A 17061-nucleotide genomic window follows, 5' to 3' on the forward strand; every position below is an offset into this window, starting at 1 on the left:
TTGGATGCCAAGAGCTGTTTTGGCAGTACGAGATGTCATATTGGAGAGGTGGTTTTAATGTGGTGGCTGATCACTAAAATAAAGAAAAAACATGATCTGTTCTTTTATAATTCCTAGGATAATCATTACATCAGTCGAAACATAAAAGTGAATTGATTGTCATTGTGATACACAGCAGCACAGAACATGGTGCACACACCAAAATGAGTCCTCTGCTTTTAACCCATCACCCTGAGTGAGCAGTGAGCAGACATGACAGGCGATAGGGGAGCAGTATGTGGGGACGGTGCTTTGCTCAGTGGCACCTCAGACATGCTACCGTTGCACCACGATATATGCAAAAGTCCAACAGTCATGGCTTCACTGATGTAGTGATAAATAGACAGTGGGTCCAGCCATTGAGTTCCAGGTTTGACTACATCATTATTTAATTTACGGTATTTATTAGACGCCCTTATCCAGAGTGACTTACAATCAGTAGTTACAGGCACAGCCCCCCTGGACCAACTTAGAGTTAAGTGTTATGCTCATGAACACAATGGTCATAAATGGGATTTGAACCTGGGTGTTCTGGTTCATAGGCGATTGTGTAGGGGTTAGGTTAGGTTGTCAATTTCGGTAGTCTAACTCGGCAGAACCCGGCTCCCTTTGAGTCACTCAGTAAACTGATTCGGATGAGTGGGACACTTAAGTTAGTCTTTTAAAAGAAAGTAAAATGCCTTGTGAGGAGAATGAAGCACTTAAAAAATTCCTACTGGTTTGAGCGATTCAAATTAGGCTGCACGTTTTCAGCTGTGGAGGAAGGTAACCGCAGGATGCATGGACTCGGGTTAGAAACACTAACCCATCTGTGAGCAATTCGGATTCAGATGGTGCAAAGTAACTGCAGGTTATGCAACTTTTATGGTAGTAATTAATGCTTTAATGATTATAAGATGTATGTATGTGATTGAGTTTACCATTTAGACATGGTGTAGTTAGGACACAAAGGATCCGATGGAGACCTCAGATTCGTGACTCATGAGTTATTCAATGGAGCCAAGTGATTTACATTTACATTTACATCATATTTACATTTATTAGATGCCCTTATCCAGAGCGACTTACAATCAGTAGTGACAAGGACAGTCCCCCTGGAGCAATTTAGTGTTAACTGTCTTACTCAGGGACATAATGTTAGTAAGTGGGATTTGAACCTGGGTCTTCTGGTTCACAAGCAAGTGTGTTAGCCACTAGGCTACAACCACCCAGATTAAACCGGATGAGTCATGAATCACACACGCACATTTTAAACTGGAATTCTATTAGGTCATATCCACACCCTGTACTCACGCCACAGGCAGCTCAGACTCTTCCACATGTTTCTGTTCATTAGAGTGTGAGTGAGGATGGAATGTCCCACACTAGTGAGGACCAGATCCCTCATGTCAGACCTACCACACAGACGTGCCTGACACGTGATCGGGACAGGATGATTTGTGGCGGGTTTTTTTCTGTTGAAAACAAATACACAAAGTGCACTAATTAGCCTACCTAAATTGAACGCGCAGTCAAGCAAAGACGACCAGAAGGGAGGGGCTATGTGGGTGGGAGGAGCTATTTGCCGTGGAAACGCCCCCTTCTCCTGTCAGTCATTATTAAAAGGGGCCGGGTCACCCCGGCGCTTTCACCATATGGCCGCGCTCGCAGCAGGTCAGCTCAGACCACCGAGTTCAGCCTTTACCTGTCACTGGTCAGTATGAACCTTGTCGTGCTTGTTTATTCGTCTGTTTTTAGCTCTGGGCTATTTTTGCCCTGGTCAGAGAAGAACTGCCATGCGGTGCAGTCTAGTTCTGCACACTCCTGTCAACCATTGTACATGTGAGCAGGCTGCTTTAGTTTTACAAAACTGCAGGCGAGGGGTTAGTTATGTTATTTATGTATGTTCTATCACAGTGAATGTTGTAAAATCATTTTTAAAATGTATGCGGTAGTTCAAATATTCTTGCTCCGTTTTGCTCCTGCATGATTGTAAAGCAGATGCCAAGAGAGATTTAGTGCTGCCGAGGTGATCAGTGATCAGATTAGGAGATTAGAGCTGCTCCTCCCACCAGGAGCTGCTCACAAAACCACACAAAGCAATATAGTAAATATAGTAAATTAAACAATTTTCATCAGATGAAAGAAACCCTTCTTAGAAAGGGATGAGCAGTTGAACATGCACATGCTGTATCTATATATACTTTACAAATATACATATATATACACATACACACATCATGCTAATATAGTCTATAGCAGGGGTCACCAAGCCTGGTCCTGGAGGGCCCTTGTCCCTGTGGTTACCTTCATTAATCAGATTTTCTGTACTCGCTATCATTCAGTTCTTGGGTTGAATGATGTGTGGTGGAACATGGAAAGATCTAAACTGTGCAGGACTGGTTGACAAGGGTTGGTGATCCCTGGTCTGCAGTTTTTTAAACTGTCATTTTAACATGTAGTAACTTTATATTTTGCTGTAGAATTTCTTCATTATACCAAATGTCTTCAAAAATACTTTATTTACTTCTGCCTGTAGATAGATTGTTCCTAAACGTCTCTTGTGACTCTCTGCTGACACTGCAGCAGTATGCTTCACCTTCTCTATATACACACACACAACAGTCCAGCATACCAGACTCAGATTATACTGCACTGAGCAGAAGAGTCACAGGTCACAACACATTTCTCTCCAGATAGACAGCCTGAGTCAGGCCCTGGCTTTAGGGTACAGAAGTTAAATGTGTGACTTTCAGGACATTCATGAAAAAGTAGAACATGCTAAACCACGTGTATATGAAGGTGCAATGAATATTCTGAAATTGCGAATGTTGACGAGTTGTCTCTGAGAGCAGGGACGTTGGGGAGCAGGTGTTCCTGGCCACCCTGACTCAGTGGAAGGGAGGCATATATGACACAGAGGAATGAATGGACAGAGACAGGATGTCTGGAGTCTGTCTTAACGTTTCCTGGAATAGGGAAAGGCATATCACAGATGTGCTGTCCTGTCCTAGATGGCACCCGACAGATGACGGTCCGTGGACAGTTAGCTACTGAGGCAAGGGCCATCACATTTTTCATGAACATACTTTCTGGTTTCATTCAAACCATTGTAAAGGGATTCAGTGGTGAAGAGGCCATTTCTCTCTGGGGACATCTCAGTGCTGTGCTTATTCAGGTTTTTGGACAATCTCACCAAATTGTTAAAATATTTACAATACTGTACACTACCATTTAAATGATTAGGGTCATTTAGATTTCCGTGCATAAAGGCCATTTTCCCATCTGAGTTCTGCCAAATCATCAAGTTTATCACTGGCTGGCTCAACCTGCACAGAGGTTAAATTGTGACTTGTTATCTAGCTCACTAGGATTCTCTGCTCATCCAGTCTCTCTCAACCATGGAATCACAACTAAGAGTGATGGCAATACAGAGTGGGATTGTTCTAGCCATCCAAGCTACAAGTTTTTCTGCTCAAACCACAATCATCCTGACACCGTTAAAGAAACTTCTGTATGAACTGGTACTAGAACAGATCGAAAGGGAGAGTTCTGGAAGTTCTGATGTTAATGTGTAAGAATATTGAATTATTGAATATGCACAAAGCTGCGCTTTGTGCAGGAGCTGAGCTTCAAACAGCCCGGGCCCAATTTAGCCCTACGTTATGGACTGACATTGCGGGGTGTTCTGGATCCGCATCCGTACCAGAGATTACTGTGGACTATGCTCCCCTCCCCTTAAATCTGTGTATAAGTCAAGTGGCCTCCATGTCCTCATCGGGACAGAGCACCGGGACACCCTGATACTGGATCTCAGGCAGCATCAGAGCTGAGTTATCTTGTCTAATGTCAACGGTGAGCATGTGCCCTACATCTTTCGTTCGTTTTGGTTTCTCTTAACAGGTCGCTTGTGGAGTCAGTATGGAGGAAGCAGATCTTTTAGAGAAGAGACTTCAGGCCATCAGGGTAGGTTGTTTTAAATTTCACTTTAGTTTTCTATTAGTCGGTAACATCTACACCATTAGTTTGTGTGTCTGAAACTTTACCCTGATGCTTTTAAAAATGATTTTAATATCAGGACAAGAGAAGGATCCAGGAGGACATTGTCCAAAAACGTCTTCAGACTGACAAAGAGAAACTAAAGCTCCAGCACTTGAAGGTATAGCATGTCAGAATCTTTCTTCTTTGTTGCCTAATAGCATTGTGCATTTGTCACATGAACTACGTCTCTTTGCTAGTTAGCTGTATCTTGGAGATATTAACTATCCACCCAACCATTTTGGTTTGACTTCTTATTTCTGTCATCAAGAAGACAAACTTTTACCATGACATGACCAGACGTTCAGTATGCTAACACAAAGCGCCTGAAAAGTGCAAGATGATTGACGGGGAGGTTCTCAGTGTCTGTGTTTGTTTTAGAAAAAGTCACTGAAAGAACAGTGGCTTCTGGATGGCCTGAACACTCACAGTTCCAAAGACAGAGAACTGATGGTCCAGCAGGCCAAGGAGGAGTCTCAGCTCATCAGGTGTCTGCAGAGTCACATACATCGGTAATGTTGGATGTGTGTATGTGTGTGAGCTTGCATTTGTAACATAAAGAAGTAAGCAATATATTTCTGAAAAAGTGATTATACTTCTAGTGAAGTTTTTGGTCTTAGTTTAAGACCTAGAGAAACAAAAAACATTTATTCATCTGCTGACTGCAGACTTTATAGTTTATGACCAGACTGTTGATCCATGTCACTGTACTGCTATGTAGTGTGCATGTGCTAATATGACATGAACACGCCATTTCAATGACGACAGGTCAGAGCAGATGAATCATGGGCATTTCTACGCTGACAGCAACCCAAGCCTCTTTCTACCAGTATACATCCCAGCTGCAAATGCCTGAATAAGCCATAAGACAATTTTCTGACTTTTAGTGTCTGATTTAATAGAATGGAGAAAGAGATTGAGGCTCTGGAGAGAGAAGAGTTAAACATCTCAGCAAATGAGGGCTTCATCCTGAAGAGGCTGAATGCAATTGAAAAAACACCAGAAGACATAATTAAGGTAATTTATTGTGCAATTCAATATATTCTAAATCACTAAATTAAGTGAGTTTTTATTGCTACATGGCCATAATGCAATTATAAGCTCTTTTCTGCCTTTATTTATGAGCATATTTGATTAAGTGTAACATATTTTACTTGTACTTCCCCACAGGCAGCAAATGCTGACTTCAAACATGGTAATAGTAAAATTGTTCTATTTCAAAATAATTTCAGATACACACTAAACATTAAACCTTTTGGGGGGATGTTTTTGTGCTGCTGTAGTTCACAAATCAGAATGGTTCGATAATAATTTTGATATTGTGTCATGTTTGTGAGCGCTATCAGTCACCCCTAGACTCTGCTCATTTTAAACTTTATTTGAAAAGCATAATAATGAATAATGTTTGGGTGGTTAGTTCCTTCCCTCCAGTATTCTTTTTATTGCAGAAGACATACAAGAAGTGGCAATAGCAAGCACTCCCAATGCTAAGTTCTTACATTTCCGTTACAGAGCCTATCACAGTTTGCCCAGTAGTTCCAGATATTCCAGACTTCAGACTTCTGGAGCAAGGCATTCGAAGCCAGTCCAGCAAGGATGAACCAAAGCATGGTGAGCGAAGCAAACATCAGATTATTTTATAATAGTAATGTACAGTGGGTATGGAAAGTATTCAGACACCCTTAATTTTTTTACTCTTTGTTATATTGCAGCCATTGCTTTTTTTTTTTGCATACGCTGAACCCCTGGGTAGTAATGTTTATATATAATTGTTATTGATTCAACCCTAAAGCAGATGTAGCTGAAATTGTCCAAGTATTTGGACAAATTTAGTTTTTATTGTTTCTAATTACATTTGTAATTGTTTAACTCTCTCTATATATATCCCAACAGCCTTATTTGCCATGGAGATAAACACGGAGAAAGACCTCCGCACAGGGAAGAGCACTGTCCTCTCCACAGCTAATGTGTCCCCTCAAGAGCTACAGCAACGGGGCGTCAAAGTTTACGATGACGGCCGAAAGTCTGTGTACGCCCTGCCCTCTGACACCAGCCGGCCGGGGCTTAACGGTGTAGATGAGCTCACGGCTGCAGAGGTCGAGGAGCTGCTGCGACAGGCTACTAGGAAAAAGAAAAAGGACAGACCCAAGCACCACATGCCTGTCTTGGCTAACAACTGTGATAGCATGTCTGCCCCCAGCAAAACACATCAAGACAGCACAAAGCCACGTAGAGAAGACCTGCCTTCACACCCAGAGCTTATGTATGGTGATACTTCACACTGTCCAATGGAAGAAATTGTCCAACCCACAGAACAGTGGCCCTGGAACTTTGGAATATGCCCTGCCCATCAACAGGAGCCACACTTGCCCCTAGACCCATGTGAACCTATCACCATGATCTTCATGGGCTACCAGAACATGAAGGATGACTGTGGTCAGGGCTATGAAGGTTCCATTCGGGCTGAGCTGGTAGTTATTGGCGATGATGAGGCAAAGGATGAGGGCTCACTAGGTATTGACCAGAACTTCCATTCACAGAAGAACTGCAATGCCAACAACATTTGTGGAGCATCAAAGCAGTTAAAACAACGTGAAGTGGCAGCTGTGAAGCCTAGTGCCAACGTGGGGAGATCAGGTACCCGAAAGAGACGGAAACACTGCTGCTCACTAATGTAGTGACTCTGCACGCTAACTCTGCTCATGCTTGAATAATGGACTAACATCAAACTTTGTCTAAATACACAAATCTTAAGGATTAGTTTTTCTCTGCATCAAATTGCGCACATGAAAACTGCCTTAATATCACCGGGAAAAGTACAGAAAGATTCACCAGAACGGAACTCCGGTTACAGAGTCACTGCAGTCCAAGGGCCAGGTTAATATGGCACTCACGGGTCTGAAATTAGGCTGATAAGAAAGGTGGTAGCCATAGCTAGAGGGGGACAGCAGACTGATTACACAAAACTGATTAAATGGATTATATTTTTAGATTACATTTACATTTACATTTACAGCATTACCCTGGAGCAACTTAGGGTTAAGTGTCTTAGGTTTGAACCTGGGTCTTCTGGTTCACAGGCGAGTGTGTTACCCACTAGGCTACTACCACCCTAGATGGATGTGTTGACAGGTACAGGTACAATTGAAACTAATTTTATTTCTATATAAAAGTAATATCTATAAGTCACCAGAACCCATCATGTGTTGCCCTTAGTTTCCTATCAAGATTATTTCCTGTAAATTGCAGTTGTCACTGACAGGATACCCAGTGTTCAGTTTAAAGGAGGAAAGTGTTCTATTTTTTGTTTATTTTGCATAAACTCATTTTTTTTGCATGTGTGTAGGCAAAGTAAGCTTTACTTGCAAGAATTTTACTGTAGCAATCCAAAACATCTGCCAAACTGTCCATATTTAGAGAAGATTCTGAACATAATTAAATTCTAATTCCAATTTAGCAGGTGAATTATCCTGTAGATGATCACATGGTTCACTGTATTAAAAACAATCATTAACTGTCATTTTTTTCTAATAAGACACTATTGGAATAGGCTTTGTCATGTTTTGAGAAGGTAGACTGTACCCACCCATTATAAATGCTAAATTTCTCATCTATAGACATTGCCACTGCACCATTGCCTTTTTTCTTTCACAAACATCTCAAGTCAGTTATTCTGGTCATTTGCCATCTGCTTAGCAATTTACATACATACATACAAAGACCATACTGTCATTCCGCTTCAAGCTCGCTGCATGTTTTCTAACTGTGCATGGGTTTTATGAGAATGAATGGATTTTAATAAACAATTTTTTTTTTAAATATTGTCTAGTATTTAATTTTACAGGCTTTTAACTAATATTTAACTCTACAGGTCACAAATAAGATGAGGTCACATTAACCTCTACATTTCTTACTTTTCCACTCCATTCAGTGTAGTTTCTCTGAAAACTGTTACATTGTGTTTATTTAAAGTGAAGTTAGTGCATGCTGCTCTTCTTCCCTTCATAAATAGCTTATGCGTCTGGCCATCAGTTAAGATTCATTTGAGCAAGTGGGCAGGCAGTCAGGATTTAGAAAGTGGAAGTCGATACTGTAATTCGCATCTGATTTCCTTCAGAGTAAGAAGCTTTTAAAAGCAGTGCTGTTTTTTCCCATTTGTGTTTTAGATGTGGTTATGTAAGTAGGGATTATGCAAACACATCTTGGGGGTGGATGCTCTCGTAATTTAGTTTTCACTCCTTCTTGAATGTGATTTAAATGATTGGAGGAGATTTTTAAATGTAGTATACAGTCTCTATGTACTTCTAGATCTCAACACTTGCTCTTCTGACATTTCCTACAGCTTTAACGTTCCATATGGAAAAATAGACCAAACTGTGTAGCATCTTTGTTTGAGAAAGGAAGAAGAAGACCTGCTCACGAGACTCTACAAGACAAGTAATGAAAGCATCTTGATGGATAATATCCTTGATGTTCAACCTATGCTCTTCAGAGCATTACTTTAGAAGTGCTTTTACCTGTGCTACGTCCAGGAAGGCGTTGCTGATAAATTTAAGGAGCATGTCTATTGTGGCTTAATATAGCATTCAAATGTGTTTTCCCTGCAAAAAAAAAGTTACACTTTGTTTAAGTGCCTTTAGCTTTGATTGTTGCATGCATTCACTATGGCGATGTTTCAGTAAACTTATGCAATGTCCCAACATTCATTTCAGCCTTGTGTTTTATGTATGGACATATGTAATATTTCATAAAGGTTTTGTTTTGGGGAAAGGAGAGTCTGAGCAGGACTGGTAAAGTCTTCTCCGGTTCCAGATTCCCAGGTCGGCCCAATCCATGTATGAAAATAAAGATCCATGCTCCCCGAACCATTCTTTCACTAGCATTTGTGTATTCCTCTGGTCACAACAATTTAGACCCAGTCCTCAGAAGTTCTTGTTGCATAGTGCATGTGAAAATGCTTTTATATTCACTATTAAACAAAGCCGTACAACCGAGATGATTGTTCTTCACTATCCTTCCATATTATTAATGAGCTTTTCAGTGATCTCATTAGATTAGTTTTTTCCTTGATGTGGATCAATAATTTTCCCTTTCTAAAACAGAGTGACAGAGTATGATGAGGGGCAGTGGTGGCCTAGCGGTTAAGGAAGCGGCACCGTATCGAGAAGGTTACCATTTGTAATACTGGTCCGCCAAGGTGCCACTGGGCAAAGGACCGTCCCCGCACACAGCTCCCCGGGTGCCTGTCATGGCTCACCAAGGGTGATGGGTTAAAAGCAGAGACACATTTCGTTGCTGTGCATCATTTCACTTTCACTTTTTTTATACACGGTTAAAGAGAAGAAAGTAATCTTTGTTCTTTTAGTATTGAGAAGCAGCGTTTCAGTCAGATCTTATAGAGGTCACAGTGTTGTTTCAGTGCTGATGATCTTCCTGCCAACTGATTGTTCTTAAACAATTTGCCACTTTCAGAGAATTGAAGCCTGCTGTCCATCCCGGCTGTAATCCGGGCAAGCAGGCTGTTGAGGACATTTCCTATTTCATTGCTACATGCCCCCTGCTGTGGGTGCCCATTCAGTCTGTCCAGTGTCCAACGCTGGCCTCTACTCGTATACGTATTTAGATTTATGGGAGGCGTATCTGTTTGAACAGGAAACAGCTTTAATAAATGACATTAAAGCTTGAAAAATCTGCCATTTGCTTAATTCTGTGTAAAATGCCCCCTTCCCACTCCTTCACACTCTGTCTAATTTAACATGACTGCATTCCATACACCCAAATGCTGTTCTTATATATAATATGAAACCCATAAAGATAACTGGGCCTGTGACAGTATGGACACATGAGTCAGAGCGATAATCAGAAAAAAAGTGGATTTTCACAGTATAAATTTGGTGCCGGTTAGAGAACGAGAATGTGTGTGAGCCTCTGTGAATGTGTGTCACATACGTCAGTTAGTGAAGCTGCTGTTTAGCCATTGGTCCTTTCCAATCCATTCAATGCGAGAGTCTCGTGGTGGCAGCAGTCACACAGTGGCTGGTCTGGGTTCTCCTGGAGTCAACTGAGAAGCAGGACCGAAGGTAGGTTCCCTCAACACTGCTTTTCTTGCTCTGGCTCCGCCGCCTCCTTTAGCAGCCAGGGTCATGGTCTGGTGGGAAAAAGCTGGCACTGGGGTGGACGAGTGAGGAGGAAGAGGATAATAACGCTGCCTGTTGTAGGAGTGTGTGAGTGCTGGCATTTGAAGCTCTTGACTAGATTATGTGGGTGGTGGTTTGACATGAAGCACTACAAGAACAAGGCCAGATGGGGTGTAGGTGTTCCTTTCATGCTGAGCACCAGTGGCAGCACTGACTCAAAACCAGTAAATACACAGTAAAATTTGGTATGGACAATAATTTAAAAGGCCGTCTCCATAATATATTACTGAAAATATATTCGTTTGTGTATGAGATACAGAAATGAATTCCACCACTGTGGGGCAACTAACAGGTTGCCACCCCCACCTGCATTTTGTCACCATTGGGAGCTATAGGTGGGGTGGCACCCAGAAAAAAAGACATAGCTGATCTGTCACTGCCCTGGTCCCCTGTACTGTGGCAGCATGAGGGCTTTCAGACTGCTGCCGGGAGCGGATTTGGCGGGGGGGGGGGTCATTTTTCCTCCCTCCTCCATCATCGGACGTCACCAGCCACCATCAGCGCCGCCGGAGCCGCTGGTGCGCGTTCGGTCGCTCGTTCAATGTTGGTCCTCGGCCTGGACGGGACAGGCGACGCTCGGGGACGGTGACCTTGCTCTCGGGACTGCGCTCGATTTCCGCCTCGTTCCTGCCAATACTCATCCCGTCCGCCCCGCTTCACTTTACGCCGCGCTGCCGACGGATCGATCGTCTCGGAGGGGCTGTCGCAGATCCCATTTTATTTATCGAGATCGAAAAAATAAAAAAGCCCCAGGCCAACCCTTATGCCTTATTCCAGCCTCGTAATCGCCTGGCTCCGCGTCCTGCCCCTGCTTTTATTCCAATTATGTGCGCGCTGTGGTAAGTTGGAGATGATCTCCGTCTGGCTGCTCGTGTTGAAGCTGCTGGTAGGTACCAGAAGGTCCGTCCGTCCGTCCGTCCGTCCGGTTGTCCCACCTGTCCGGAGCATGTCTTGTTCGGTGCTCGTCTTCTGGAATGCAGTGGAGATGCAGAATGTGCGGCGTTCGTTTATTTAGCCCTTTGATGATCGAATGCGTTTAGGTTAGATGCCGACGTCGAGAATCGAACACGTCTGTAGCTGTTTTATTTTTCGAATCATCGCTGTCTGCAGACGTGATAAATCCCGGTAAATACTGCATTACAGCCAATGTGGCTCGACAATCTCCTACATAATAATCTGCAGGATTACAGGACGGGACGTTTAATTACCGTACGGTACAAAAAACGGAATAATCTTTTGGCATGGTGACCACGTCTGTCGAAAATGGACGCTGCCTGTGGAAATAACGATCGTGCGAATTAATCAACGGGCAAATAATACGAATATTGAGACATCAGACATCTATAATATTCGTTATTTTTTTTAGGCTAGGTTCCGATCCTGCAGTATCAACATCCAGCATTAGAAGATTATAAATAGTTAGTCTGAAGGAAGAGATGCATTAGGAATACAATTCTCAATTTGACCAGCATGCATTCTGTTATATTCTAGCAACTGCAGATAAAGTAACCTTACAGTGTGCAGTTGTGAGTGGATGTACTGTTATAGTATATATGTATGTATGTAGTGCTGTGTGTACAGTGCATGCCCACATCCACACACAAATCCAGTAAGCATGGTGACATACATGCATGTGTGGTTTGGATCACACAGTCATTTTTACCTGTCTATAGTCATATATGTTTCTACAATTCTACTATTCACCATCCAAACATGTGCAAACATTTAAATATATTTAATATATTCTTGTGTTTTCTTGTGTTTTCTTGTGTTTTCTTGTGTTAACTTCTTAGAGAGCAACAACAGGCTTAAGAAGAGTTAATGAGAATGAAGAAGATGAAGGTAGCAGCAGCCCACTAGTTCAGAAACCAGCAGAGCAAGATAACCTTTCCAAGTCAGTCACCATGGAGACCAACTCACTTGCAGAAAGGCCCAACATAATCGACTGCAAAATGGGAGCAGAGGAACCAGAAATTGGTAAAACACAACTCGAAGAGGAGGACACACAGGCAGAAGAGGGGGAACCAGATGTTGTCCCTGGGTGTTCCCACACACAGGTAGAAGAGGAGGAGCCAGATGTTGTCCCTGGGTGTTCAAACACACAGGTAGAAGAGGAGGAGCCAGATGTTGTCCCTGGGTGTTCAAACACACAGGAAGATGATGTTGTTGTTCCTGAGTGCCTGGAAATTCAGGTGGAAGAGGAGGAGCCAGATGTTGTGCCTGGGTGTTCCCTCACACAGGTAGAAGAGGAGGAGCCAGATGTTGTCCCTGGGTGTTCAAACACACAGGTAGAAGAGGAGGAGCCAGATGTTGTCCCTGGGTGTTCAAACACACAGGAAGATGATGTTGTTGTTCCTGAGTGCCTGGAAATTCAGGTGGAAGAGGAGGAGCCAGATGTTGTGCCTGGGTGTTCCCTCACACAGGAAGATGATGTTGTTGTTCCTGAGTGCCTGGAAACTCAGGTGGAAGAGGAGGAGCCAGATGTTGTCCCTGGGTGTTCAAACACACAGGTAGAAGAGGAGGAGCCAGATGTTGTCCCTGGGTGTTCAAACACACAGGAAGATGATGTTGTTGTTCCTGAGTGCCTGGAAATTCAGGTGGAAGAGGAGGAGCCAGATGTTGTGCCTGGGTGTTCCCTCACACAGGAAGATGATGTTGTTGTTCCTGAGTGCCTGGAAACTCAGGTGGAAGAGGAGGAGCCAGATGTTGTGCCTGGGTGTTCCCTCACACAGGCAGATGATGTTGTTGTTCCTGAGTGCCTGGAAACTCAGGTGGAAGAGGAGGAGCCAGATGTTGTGCCTGGGTGTTCCCTCACACAGGAAGATGATGTTGTTGTTCCTGAGTGCCTGGAAACTCAGGTGGAAGATGTTGCTCCTGAGTGTTCCCAAACACAATGGGAGGAGGAAGAACCAGATGTTTTTCCTAAATGTTCTGAAACACTCACAGAAGAGGATGGATCAGATGTGTTTCCTAAATGTTCCCAAAAACATTGTAATGAGGAGGAACCAGTTGTTTTTCCAGAATGTTCCACTGAATGCACAGGGATGGCAGAAGGCATAAAAATATTTGCTGATGAGCAAACTGTTCAGAGGTCTGAACATGTTTGTTATGAAGGAAGACTGGGTAGTAATCATGTGGAGAATAGGCTGGACCAGGAGGCTGAAGGACCCTTGACTTCAAATGTTCCTGACATCAGGAAAAGGGAACAAGACACTCAGGATGATAATCTGGCACAGAATAATACTCCCTACGATGACATCAAGGGTGATGCTATTGAGGAAAACCTGATATTACTACAAGAAGAACAACCTACTGGGGAGGTGGTAGAACCCTGTCAGGACTTTGAACAAGATGACTTGAGTGACTGCCTGCAGGTAGAGATGGCCATAGTCTCCTCGGACAGCGACCCTGATGAGCAGTGGAGGTCAAATGTATGTTTGAATGACCAGAAGCTCCGCCTACATCTGCAGGACCCTGTTAAAAGGGAAATAACAGTAGAGGAGAAAAAAAGTCCTGAGCCAGGATGTGGAGCAGAAAACAAAACGGATGGCCCTGATGTCCTGAGTTGTCCCAGCAAGAGACAGGAGAGTGTAGCTAAGGTCAGTGAAAACGAGGTAGAGCTCAGCCAGACCTTGAATGTCAGTTTATCTCCTTCGCCATCCACAAGCTCCGAGGTTGAGAAGAAGCTGCCAGAAGACTACTGTGTGATCCAGCCGATGAATAGTGAGCTTGTCAGCACCGAGCATGTTGACTTCAAGTTGGCGCGTAAGCAGTGGCTAAAAATGGAGGAACAGACCAAGGGGCAAGTCCACCAGCCCAGTGTCCATCAGGGCACCTATCAGGGAGGCCACAGCTTTATGTACAGACCTGTGCGGAGCATAGAGCGTTCCAAGAAGGACCCAGATGCTGAGAGTTTGGCTGTAGGAGACTATCAGCACACTCAGTTCAGCCCGTGCTCAGAGGACTCTGGTCTGGATGACACAAGCTACAAGTCCGCCTATGACGACTCAGAGACTCCTATTGAGAGGGAGATACGCCAAGCCATGGAACGTGAGGAGAACCTCAGACGGGAGAGGGGAATCTTAAAACCATCCATTCACAAGACAACCTTGCTACAGCCAAGCAAGTTTGAAAAAACACTATGCAGAGAGGTTGAGGAGAAACGGAGGATGTTTGACACACATGAAGACAGACGAAGATCCCCCAAGTCCCCAGGAACGAAGACTCCAACTTTTTCAGTCTCAGCTTCAGCCTCTCCAAAGGGTCCGACGTACCATGAAATGACAGCCAATAATGTCATCATCCTGGAGCCGGACTCCTACCCGGCCAGCCCAAGGCATCGGACCAGAGGGCCTCTGCTTTCCCCAGGGACAGGCAGGTTTAGCGAGTGGCCACCAGAGACGGCTAACGTCATCATCCTTGAGACGTCCAACCTGATCATCCGCAGCGCCTCTGAGTTCTGCCTGAGCTCTGCTTGTCGGGAGACCCAGGAGAGCACGTTCCAGAACAATCCATTCTTCAAGCTGCGTTCCCACAGCACACATTCGCTGGTGGACCAGGAGATCAAGCTTGTCAGAGAGAGAGATGAGGAGTTGAGAAGGCAGCGGGCTCAGCTCTACTCCAGGGAGAAGTATGACACTGTCCTGGTGTCTCCAAACCTCATGGAGAATCTAAACTTTGACAGAGCAGGTAGTACATAAAAGATCCATCAGGACATTTCATAATAATTTATTGTTTCAATACACAAACATATTCAATAAATGCATATTTTCTGGGACACATTCATACAGACACTGATAGTGATGTAATGATATAGCATGTATAGTGGATATCATTATGTGCCTAGCTTGAATGTTAAAGAGCAAGTTTGTATATTTTTTGGCAGTTGACCAAATGATTGAACACATTTTGTCTTCCAACCCTTAAAGTAGCAAAAGAAAATACTGCAAATACTGACGTACGGTGTCAGCAATTAATTCTTCATTTTATTTGTCCAAGGTATTCAGTATGTCATAGACATGTTCTCCATTTTGATAAAATGATACAAAAACCTATATATTCTATGTGTAATCTATAAAAAAATCCCATTGTGTAGGAGAAGTACCAGTAAAATGTAAGTCTTCTCCGTCATCTCCCTCAAAAAACCGCAGGATGGACCGCGCCACCTTATCCTGTGATAACAAGGTATATATCTGATGTATTGATGTATGCCTGTGTTGTACTGCATCGTGATTCTTATGTCCAAGCACCATGTGTGAAAATTCACACAAATACCCTTAGAGTGTTTGTCCAAGAATGCATTTGAAACACAAATTGTCATGTGCATTTACAATGTTTGTGTATTTCTCTGTATAAATGAACATCACCATTTCATGTCGTCCTTACTGACATCAGTCATTTTCACCTTGAAACTGGAAACGATGCAGTTTTATAGGTGAAATTTTTCCCCCCAGTTTCCAGTGACTCTTTGTGCCGGGAAACGTCGACAAAATGCAAGGGCCCAGAGGTGGGAGGCGGGGCTTTTTGCCAATCATGAGCCAGAGTGAGTTGAGGATGTTCTCTGGAATACACTTTTCTCTTTCACATAACTGATTTGAATGAAAATATAACTTTGGTGAGTACATAGCTGTTTTACAAATTCACTTTTGTGGTCTGAGGCTTTTTATATATTTTTGATGTTTATTATATATGAAAAGGGAAATATAATGTATTTTCATAATGTATTTATCCACAAATCATTGTTTCTAAACTCACAAACCTAAACAGAGTATATAAAAATGTTATCTAAAAGTATATTATAATAAAACTTTTCAAAATTTGATTGAACTGAAATTGAATTGATATAATTCCTTATTAAATATTTAAATACTACATTAAGGTTATTTAGGTTATAAGTTCTATTGGGTTTCAGCTCATCAGCATGTCTAAAAATGTGTCATTAAATATTATGTAATTCAGTATTTGATTTGTCCAAAGGACTGTGTAATATATGAAGAATGTTGGACTGTGTAACTTCCATGTAGTTGTTTATTTATTATACCATTATTTATTGGTTATGTTATGTCATTGTTTATTTATTAAAACAAGACAATTGCTAATATACATAATGCCATTTTTAACTGCTATTGGATTTCCTTTTGCTTGCCTGAAAGACAAAGGTTTTTATTCTTTTGGTTTTGTTTTGTTTTGATTTCTTCATATTGTGTTTGCATTTGTTGCAAATAAATATGTTGACATACTTTTCTCAGAATTTAAGGAACTACATAAATGCATTGCAAATAAAAAGCCAGGTCCAATTTTTGTTTCCATTTCTGTTAAGGTAAGAAAAAATGTTTAAATTATGCAGCCTGGTGAAGTGAAGTAAGTATGTTTATGAATCTGAGGTAATTTAAGATGGATAATGATTTAAAATTAATGTATAGAACATTTTTCCAATAAAGCAATACAACCCTTAAAAATGAGAATTTCACAGTATGTCACTGTCACTTCACCATTGAATGGCTACTACACTACTAGTACAAAGATATAAACGCATTTTTTTAAAGGATTTTTTGTAAATGACAGACATTTTTGTACAATAAAGTTGTACTGATATTTAAACACCAAATGCAATGGTGTTTGGCGGTTTAAAGAAGTCTTCTTTGAAATATTATGTTAAAAATGTGGGGCCATTGCCGCTGTAGCAAAACACAATGTTATCCACAAAAATGAATTACAATAGATGAAAACCGTAGTTTTTATTCTCTATCCAGATTCACATAATAACACATAAATGGGATTTGTGCATGTCCTAGGAGGAAGTAATTAT

The 17061-nt window shown here is 42.3% G+C and overlaps 2 protein-coding genes across 14 annotated transcripts; both read left to right on the forward strand.

The window, feature by feature from the left end:
• The first annotated feature begins 1649 nt into the window (after window positions 1-1649).
• palmda (palmdelphin a) lies at window positions 1650-8918 on the forward strand. Of its 3 annotated transcripts, XM_028999627.1 has the most exons (9): window positions 2747-3076; window positions 3922-3984; window positions 4097-4177; window positions 4438-4568; window positions 4959-5073; window positions 5227-5251; window positions 5569-5667; window positions 5950-6693; window positions 8399-8918. In XM_028999627.1, the coding sequence occupies exons 1-9, from the start codon at window positions 2930-2932 to the stop codon at window positions 8422-8424; spliced, it is 1431 nt and encodes a 476-aa protein (XP_028855460.1). In that variant the 5' UTR covers window positions 2747-2929; the 3' UTR covers window positions 8425-8918. The 3 variants fall into 3 exon arrangements, with proteins under 3 accessions (XP_028855461.1, XP_028855460.1, XP_028855463.1); XM_028999628.1 differs by lacking the exons at window positions 2747-3076; window positions 8399-8918 and adding an exon at window positions 1650-1732 and having other exon boundaries at window positions 5950-7875; XM_028999630.1 differs by lacking the exon at window positions 8399-8918 and having other exon boundaries at window positions 2749-3076; window positions 5950-7875.
• Window positions 8919-10061: 1143 nt separating this feature from the next.
• On the forward strand, window positions 10062-16496 carry LOC114802706 (uncharacterized). 11 transcript variants are annotated; one of them, XM_029001891.1, is made up of 5 exons: window positions 10631-11139; window positions 12047-13024; window positions 13112-14942; window positions 15349-15437; window positions 15707-16496. In XM_029001891.1, exons 1-5 carry the CDS (start codon window positions 11017-11019, stop codon window positions 15797-15799), a joined length of 3114 nt encoding a protein of 1037 aa, XP_028857724.1. In that variant the 5' UTR covers window positions 10631-11016; the 3' UTR covers window positions 15800-16496. The 11 variants fall into 11 exon arrangements, with proteins under 11 accessions (XP_028857729.1, XP_028857724.1, XP_028857727.1 ...); XM_029001894.1 differs by having other exon boundaries at window positions 12047-12937; XM_029001888.1 differs by having other exon boundaries at window positions 12047-12811; window positions 12851-14942.
• The last annotated feature ends 565 nt before the right edge of the window (window positions 16497-17061 follow it).

This window comes from Denticeps clupeoides, chromosome 13, assembly GCF_900700375.1.
Source record: "Denticeps clupeoides chromosome 13, fDenClu1.1, whole genome shotgun sequence".
In the NCBI taxonomy this organism is placed as follows: domain Eukaryota; kingdom Metazoa; phylum Chordata; class Actinopteri; order Clupeiformes; family Denticipitidae; genus Denticeps; species Denticeps clupeoides.

Coding starts and splice junctions, on each gene's coding strand:
- palmda (XM_028999630.1), top strand. CDS start 2,930: ATGACACAGAGGAATGAATGGACAGAGACAGGATGTCTGGAGTCTGTC. Junction 4,178..4,437: donor TAAAGCTCCAGCACTTGAAG/GTATAGCATGTC, acceptor TGTTTGTTTTAG/AAAAAGTCACTGAAAGAACA. Junction 4,569..4,958: donor CTGCAGAGTCACATACATCG/GTAATGTTGGAT, acceptor CTGATTTAATAG/AATGGAGAAAGAGATTGAGG.
- LOC114802706 (XM_029001887.1), top strand. CDS start 11,017: ATGCCTTATTCCAGCCTCGTAATCGCCTGGCTCCGCGTCCTGCCCCTG. Junction 14,943..15,348: donor TCTAAACTTTGACAGAGCAG/GTAGTACATAAA, acceptor CCCATTGTGTAG/GAGAAGTACCAGTAAAATGT. Junction 15,438..15,706: donor CCTTATCCTGTGATAACAAG/GTATATATCTGA, acceptor TTTTCCCCCCAG/TTTCCAGTGACTCTTTGTGC.